The sequence below is a fragment of the Lolium rigidum genome, chromosome 1, assembly GCF_022539505.1.
Source record: "Lolium rigidum isolate FL_2022 chromosome 1, APGP_CSIRO_Lrig_0.1, whole genome shotgun sequence".
Taxonomy (NCBI): Eukaryota; Viridiplantae; Streptophyta; class Magnoliopsida; order Poales; family Poaceae; genus Lolium; species Lolium rigidum.
The window spans coordinates 75,929,450-75,937,703 of record NC_061508.1 but is presented as its reverse complement, the minus strand read 5'-3'; the positions used below and the strand labels follow the sequence as shown (position 1 = coordinate 75,937,703).

Below are 8,254 nucleotides of genomic sequence, written 5' to 3'. Positions count from 1 at the left end.
TAATAACAAACATTATATGAGACCACAAGAGTTTGAACATCTCAGATACTCCACCTGGGATCTGCTGTACATATGTAGGCCAAACAGCCGTAGATGCTTTCGTTTGCCCGTTACAAAAAATGCTGAATGTTTCACATGTTTAGCAGGTGGCAAAGTTTAGCACACACATACACAGGCTGATATATGTAGAACGTGATACAAGCACAATCTCTTTATCGTGCAAATGCCTGGTCAGACCCAAAGGCAAACCCACGTACTTGCATGGCCACTGCAACACCTCACACTACAGGATACCTCCAATTACTTGATGGGGGAACATCGGATGGGGTGAACCGAGCATTTTGTCTGCCATTGGCATCTCCTGATTAAGGAACTCGTCGACAACTTCCTGATTCTACATCTGCTGCCCCAGATCAAGGGTATTTTCTCTATTCTAGGGATGCTTGCTTGAAAATCATGTGGCGCCAAACAACATGATTCTAACCTCCAATTACTTGAGCTGAAGAACACGGCAAGTTTAATAATCATAAGAATGGGCTTGATCATTTACTAGTGGTCTCCAAACGAAATGTGATACATTTACAAGACCACAAAACTTGTGGGAGACCAAGCAAACCGTTCATGTTTTTCATGATAGCACGTGCCGAAAAGTGAGGTTGATCCTTGTCGAGGCCGCTTTGGCACGCTTCGGCACCGAGTGCTGCCAGTCGCGCTGGGTGTAGCCTCTCATCACGAGCAGCGAGCCATGCTTCAGGAGGAAAGAATGCTGCTGAGGGTCGTCGATCTTTAGCCTCTTCCGGACCGATTCTCCAGATCCAGCAGCAACTGCTAGAGATAACATGAGTTAGTTTTAGTTAAGGCTACAAAGCTTGGTGTTCCATTCTGGGGATGCACGGCGCACCTTGTGTTTTGGTAGGCTTCTTTCTCAGCAAGAACTCACGCTCGCATCCGAACGTGACCGACGCTATCTCAGGAGTAGGTCCATAGAGCGGCTCATCGTCGGCGTGCCATGACACGTAGTCCGAACCGGCCTTGTATCTGTTCAGGAGCAGGCTGTTAAAATAGCTTCCCGGGAGGGCTTCATGGACCTAACCAAGATTCATGAGTCAGTGAATCATTGTAAAGGCTAATGCTTTCCACCTGATATTGTTTACAAAAAAATCCAGCTTGTTGTGCTTAATACTCCGTATATGGATTACAGGTGGTGATGCTAATAGTCAGTTGTCACCTTGGTACAGCTCTTACCGCTTTCAAAACATCCTTGAGCACAGGGAATTCATCCCAAGAATGAGCACGAGGCTGGTGACCGCTGTACTTGAGATCTGTTAGCCCTTCATCCGCAACATAGCATGTATCTCTGGGCTGTGGAATGGGAAGAAGATCAGGCACTTGGATTAGAAGCTTCAGAAGCGGTATATGTTATCAATGTGCCTCCTGTCACTGAGAGGGAATAGCACTACAGAACCAATGGCGCTAGACAACTAGTAGTAGTATTCTCCTTTAGAGGAACACCGATCTGAAACTTTGATAAGGTGGCACAAAGAGACAATCACACCATCAGCAGCTAGCTGAAATTTGCGTGAAGCTAGTAGCCTAGTAGATGGCAACGTCGAATCCGATCGAGCAAATTAGACGACTCTGTTCAACTATGAAAGCTATGGGTTGTTAGCGTGTCCCACATGTATGCTGACTGTTCTTTGGTCAGCATAAATTTTAGACGCGCTACTGATGATCGAATCAACCCTATCCAGTCAAAATTTCCTACAAACACAGGTACACATTTCTCCCCAAATCACAGAATCCGAAACAATGTCAACGCAAGGGACCTAAATCGTGAGTCTGCAGCTGAACCTGAACCTGAACCTGAACCTGAACATGGAGGAGGAATGAAAGATGGGTAATAAGGGCGGGGTGGCGGCGTGACCTGGACGGAGGAGCGGCCGAAGACGCGGATGGTGGGGCGCGTCCACGGGATGCGCTTGTCCAGCTCCTCGAACACCTCCCACGCCGCCTCCCGCGCCATGAACCGCGGGAAGTGCAGCACCTCGCTCCCGCCGCCCAGGTTCGTCACCTCCGGCGGCTTTGGCTCCGGCTTCCTCGCTTCTCCTCCCTCACCCTCGTTCGCCTCCTCGGGGTCGAGGGTGGAGGCTGGGTTCGGGACGGGCTGGCCGAGCCGGAGCCGCGAGGCCATTGGTGATGCCTCTGATGCGGCGGCGAAGAGAATGGAACAGAAACGAAGCGGCGGGCCGGCGGTGGAACTGTATGCGAAGGGGGCGGCCAGTTAAAGTACATTAGCGCCCAGCGAAGGCGGATTACAGAAATACGTAAACAATCTACTGACACGGAAACATCGTCAGTCCGCAGTGTGTTGATCATCTTATATTCTGTAATTAAAGAACTGCGCTAGCCAGATGAGAAACAGAGCAGGTGCAAAACGAAAGAATCAAATCAACTCGATAGTTCATACAAATTACATCGAAATTCACTAATATTTAACGCAGGATACACCGTATGATCGATCGATCTGAGTTACCCTGATATGGCTACATACAACGTACAGATAAAGAAGAACACACTAGCTATTCGCAAAAAAAGAAAAGAACACACTAGCTGAAAATTGAACATAATTGTCTACGGTGAACTAACAACACACGTGCAGTCGTGCACAATGCACGCAAATGCAGCGCGCATCTCTCATGTCAAGACCACCAGCATGGCCACTCCCAGACCGACGCCGACGGCGCGGTAGCCACCGACAGACGCGCGAACCGACGACCGCCGCGGCGCTGGTCTTCCCGTCGCCAGCCTTCCCGCGCGGCGGCGTGTTAGGCACAGCTCCCGACCCGGACCCCGGCGTCGTGGAGGCGGCGGGGGCATCCGCCGGGGAGGAGGCGTCGTCGTGCTGCGCCATGACGCGCACGGTGAGCCTCTGCCCGGCGTCGCAGTGCCCCGGCGCGCCGCTGATGAAGTAGAGGGAGCCGCTCCGCTCGAGCCGGAACCTGGCCTCCTCGCCGCCGTCCAGCCGCAGCGCCGGCCTGTCGCCGCGGCACACCTTGTAGTCGTCGCGGGTGACCACCAGCACCGAGTCGTTCTTGGCGTACCTGAAGTCTGCAACCGAAGAATGGGCGGAACCGGCAAAATGTTATCGTACCGGAATGCGGGCGAGGGCGAGCACGACGCGCCGCCGGATGGTTTGCGTGCGTGCGTGCGTGCGTGCGTAGGTGGTGCTTACAGAGGAAGTCTCCGACATGGAAGCGGCTCCTGCTGGCCCAGTGGTTGTAGGTCTCCTCTCCGGGCGCCGGCTGCCTCCACCCCCTGGCGTCGCCGCCGACGGTGAGCACCCGCGGCGAGGACGCGGAGACGGTGGCGGCGCAGGCGAGAATTGCGCAAGCAGCGACGACAGCCGATAGGAGGAAGGTGGTGGCCATGGCGAGTGGGTTCGTCTACCTCTTGAGCTCTGTACGGCCGGGGTGGAGGCGAGGAGCTTATATATATAGCGCCAGGGAGTGGGCAGCGTACGTGGGTGAGGTGCGGGGCGGTTTTGTGACGAGATGTGGCGGGATCGGAGGCCGTTGAGGCCTCGTTCGTTTCCTCCCGCACCGGCCAGTATCGGCGCACAAACCCGGTGGGTGGACCGGGATCAGGCCCCCCGCGTTTTAATCCCGGCCCCAACTTAAAACGCGTTCGGTTAAAACCTATCGGTGTTCCATCCCGCCCGGTTTTCCCAGAAACCCCCCCGATACACCGGGTTTTAAAAAATCCCCACTCCACCCGTGGATAGCATCCCGAAAGGACACAAAACAAAACTGAGAGCGCATTCGTCCTCTCGCGATAGCGGCGGCGGCGACGCAACGAGAAGGAGGGGATGACGGCGGCGGCGACGCAACGAGAAGGAGGGGATGACGGCGGCTACTGGAACGACGGCGGCCGTGCAACCAACTGGAGGAGAGGAGATCCTCTAGCCTCGTCGCCCTCCCCAACGCTGACGCCGCAACGGAGCTGGAACCGAAGACCTAGCCCCCGGGAAGATCAAGATCTCCGGTAGCTCGCCCTTCCAAGCCCCCGACGCTGGCAGCTACAAGGTAAGATCCTCATTCTTATCCTCCCTTTACCCTCTTCTTGTTCTTGCAATCTATACGATATTGAGCTGTTGGTTGGATCTGATCTCGAGGTGGTGGACGCCGGTGCCATGTATTTGGGGGAACTAGGTTTTATTTGTCTCATCTTATCTGTACCTGTGCAATGCGTCTGTGCTAGTGCTCGTGTGGTGCCATACCAATTTCGTATCTTCTATTATGCCTAATTAACATATTATTGAGTGAAATCATGTCTACCTCTAAGCCTTAGTTGCTGTTGTTGCTGTGATCACAGCAAAATGAAAAGATGTGTGGTTAACCACAATCTTCTGAATAAAAGATGTCCAATTTGCAATCATTGATGCATAGTTTACATCAATTTCATCTGTCCATATATTTTCTCAAGATGATGTAGCCAGAATTTCGGCAATCATTGGTGCTAATTAGCTTCTGTGTTATTGATACTAGTGCACTGGATGACATCTAGTGTGCATCAGATATGGCTTACATGTTCGGATGTATTGCAGTCGTTTTTGAGAATTGCACATCCTTTCTTCGGACTGACTAGACTAACGCTTTAACATAAGCTTGTGCATAAGTTTTCTTGTTAACATAGGCACTATAATCTTGTGTATTATCGAATATACACAAGTATACACAAAAAAAACGTAGCGATTTGCTTTCTCCTCCTTAACACACAAGTACACACAAAAAGGTAGCCATTTCCTATCATATGAGTACAGTCTCTTGTGTTTGAGCATCTGAACCAATTCAGTAAATTCAGACATATTGGATTACGTAGCTTTAGGAAGTGCAGTCGACTGATTTGCTGCAAAAGATAAGTCGTCTTGCTTGGACTTAAGGGATGATCGTGATGCACTATTGCACATTTGATATGGTTTAGATGGATGTCAGCAAATTTATCATTCAAACTGAAGTGTCAATTTAATTGTTGGAAACTACCACAATGTTCTTACTAGTCATCTATAAAATTTTCATCTGCTAAGCACTTTGGCTACTCCACATTATATGTTTCCAGGAGCAAAAGATAATTGTTGAAAATTTATCATTTGAACTGAAGGTACAGTGTTGCCCTTTACCTTCTTTTTTAGAGCTAATAGAAATTTCTGAATCTCGAAGGGACGGGAGGAGCAGCAGCACGAGCTCCATCGGCGGTAGGGGAGAAGCAGCACCCGCGCGAGCGTGGCCAACAATTGGGTGGCGATGCTGCCAGTTTTTGGTCACCAAAGGAGCTACGGTGATAAGCTCTAGCGGCGGCGAGCGGAAGACCACGACAGCCGGGCAAACCAGGAAGCACGACGAAAGCACGACGGATGGGAAAAGGTTCCTGGAGGACCAGGAGGAGGTGCGACGGCTAGGTGATGCCTAACAAGGCGTGACGGCGTCGAGCTCATGAAGGGAAACGGCAGACGGAGCGGGAGCAGCAGCAGCACGAGCTCCACGGCTTCCCGATGGACAGACGTGGCTCGAGTAGGACGAAACTCTCGGCGAGGCAGAGCTCCTTCTCGAGTGGAGGAGGGTGAGAAGGAGGCAGAGCTCCTCCTATGTGTCCCACTGGCGAAGTTCCTGGTCGAGTAGGGCAGCGAAGGGTGCAGACGGCGAGGAGTACAGCTGCGGGAGGACACGGCGAGGGACAGCCACCCACAAACACGATCTTTGATTTTAGATTGAAGAACCTAATCTGTGAAGAATTGTAATTGTATGGGCTTTTTTTATTTTATAAAATTACATCTATACAGATTGCTGCTACTGTGCAACACTAGCGGCCAATTTGACGTGCTGTTATTTGGTACTGAGAATTGCCTGCTGCTGCCGTCGGGGGTTGTTGGGGAAGGAGATAACCGAACATGCAATATTTCCGGAACCGTAGGACTTTGTGGAGAGGTGGTTATGGCGGGATCGCGGTGACAATCGGGGATCACCCAGATACCCGGGTGGATGCTTCCCTGGGCGTATTAAAACCGCAAGAACCGAACGAGGCCTGATGGGGGTGAAGGTGGGGATTTGGACGGCGGCGAGCGTGCGTGAGATTGGTGAGAGTGGTCTTGGCGCGCGACGGTTGAGTCCACACAAGGGGTGGTCGTGGGAGGGAGGGAGAGAGAGCCAGAGAGGGTTGAGGGGTTTGACTGCTTACGGGAACTAGATTTTGATGTGCGCCTTGGCGCACGACCCCGTAAAACTTATGCCAATGTTCATTTATATATATTTGTGAACATCGATAATAAGCAAGAACTAAATAAAGAGTGAATAATTATGCATTTTTTTAACAGGGAAGAATTATCAGTTGACGAAGAGGAGCTAGAGAAGAATTATCAGCTAACGAAGAGAGCAACATAACACAACATATCATGTACTCCCTCCGTTCTCTTTTAATTGACTCAGATTTAGTACAACTTTATACTAAATTTGAGTCAATTAAAAAAGAACGGAGGGAGTATCTTGCAGTCTTGCATCAGTCCGTCGCTTTTCCTGGATAGTCCTCGACGCAGCCATGTGATGGTGGCCACTATTTTACCTCCTCAACCATGTGAGTACGTCTCGTACTTATGGTTGGGCTTCATCATCACCTCAAGGATGATTTTTTTTAGAATCTCAATAACCTGCATGATACAGGTGTGAATCTTACGAGAATGCCAGCACATATATGCGAATGAAATTTGAAAGAGAAGTATACGGCAGGACCAAAAACATGCAAGATAAAATACAGAGAGATTCAAAATAACAACCGGCAAAGAAATTCTCACAGTAGACATACCATAGCCTGAAATATCAATAGAAGAGCTTAACCTTCTGTGTTCCCGGATTATGAGCAAACTGGCCCCCCAGCTGAATATTTGATGAAATCAGATCTTAAAGCTTACCAAGAATGTGCAAAAGAATAATTAATTAAGCAGAAATCTGCACTATATATAGGCGTCCAACACGCATTGAATCTTGGAAGCTGGTAGTTTCCCTAGTCAAGGCAAATGAAATAATACATGATTATTAAGATTACAATAGATAATTCAATACTGCAAAGCAACCATTTGTATGTACTTACACAAATACATAAGATCAGTTATGTTTGTAATAAGCCACGAGTACCCCCTATGTGAGTTCAGAGGACAAAAATACAGATACTTCCTTGTAATATGCATATTCTGGTAGAAAAGGTAGCAAATGCAAAGAAGGATTTTACCTCAAAATCATGTCCATCAATTGGCAGCAAGATGAGAGTCCGCAATCTGTGATGCCATGGTCCAAACAACAGTAACCTGCATGCCGCAATACACTTATCATCATGCTTTATGATAGATCAATGGCTCTAAACTGAACCTGAAAAGAAGAAGTGCATATATAAGCCATCAAACAAACTATTTTGCTGATAATATGATGTACTACAAAACAATGATAAAATATATTCATGCTCTGTAGTATAAAAAACATCAGGGGCTAGAGGGAACCAATTGATAGGTGTGGAGGTTACTGGTCCTCGTGCGCGGCATGGAACGTTTCCGATTTCCATTTTTCATTATCCATCGGAAAGGAAATTTATAGGAAAATCTATGCATATCTTCCTGTAGACAATAAAACCTCTTTTCTGTCACAACTTTCTCTCGATAGGATAAGAAAATATCAGTTTATTCATTAAAATCACAAATAACCAAACTTTGCAAGAGCATAAAACTGTGGACAATCACTTCCCGCTGCAAACATGTGAAGAAAAAGAGCTCACCTTGCTGATGTAACCATAGATCCATAAGGATGAACGTTTCCATGTCTCATAAGCATATCATCGAACAGTTTGTCTGCAACAATATATCTACATCAGAACACACACATACACATAAAAAAGGAGAGCGGCTTGTGATAAATTAGAGACAAAAGGAGCATCAGCACTTCCATGAGGGAGAGAGGACCAAGCAACAACTCATCTAGGAAGGCAGAGGAAGCGGCGAGAGGACCCGAAGGATGGCGGTGATGGCGCCTTGGATGGCCTCTGGTAGCCAACACTCCTCCCCTGCCCCAGGACGATGGCGGCAACGACCAGGTCCACGGCAAAAGCGCCATGGTTGGGAGAGGATGCAGGAAGGGAAGAAACTTGGCGTGGGAGGAGGAGGGCATGGACATTGGAACATGATAAATTATTCACAACATACATCTTTGAGATTGTACCA

At 48.9% G+C, this 8,254-nt stretch overlaps 1 protein-coding gene and 1 pseudogene across 1 annotated transcript; both read right to left on the bottom strand.

Moving 5' to 3' along the window:
* Positions 1–110: 110 nt before the first annotated feature.
* Positions 111–2,194, bottom strand: LOC124665293 (DNA oxidative demethylase ALKBH2). Its single transcript, XM_047203028.1, has 5 exons — positions 1,925–2,194; positions 1,246–1,362; positions 902–1,088; positions 617–828; positions 111–499 (listed from the first exon to the last, which is right to left on the bottom strand). The coding sequence occupies exons 1-4, from the start codon at positions 2,189–2,191 to the stop codon at positions 629–631; spliced, it is 771 nt and encodes a 256-aa protein (XP_047058984.1). The 5' UTR covers positions 2,192–2,194; the 3' UTR covers positions 111–499; positions 617–628.
* Positions 2,195–2,694: 500 nt separating this feature from the next.
* Positions 2,695–3,428, bottom strand: LOC124647600 (annotated as a pseudogene).
* Positions 3,429–8,254: the final 4,826 nt, after the last annotated feature.

What these genes read in the sequence shown, in the direction of transcription:
- LOC124665293 (XM_047203028.1), bottom strand. Translation starts at nt 2,191, where the DNA reads ATGGCCTCGCGGCTCCGGCTCGGCCAGCCCGTCCCGAACCCAGCCTCC. An exon ending in TCAAGGATGTTTTGAAAGCG is followed by an intron (nt 1,089 to 1,245) that starts GTAAGAGCTGTA and finishes AATCTTGGTTAG; the next exon opens with GTCCATGAAGCCCTCCCGGG. An exon ending in GAAGCCTACCAAAACACAAG is followed by an intron (nt 829 to 901) that starts GTGCGCCGTGCA and finishes TGTTATCTCTAG; the next exon opens with CAGTTGCTGCTGGATCTGGA.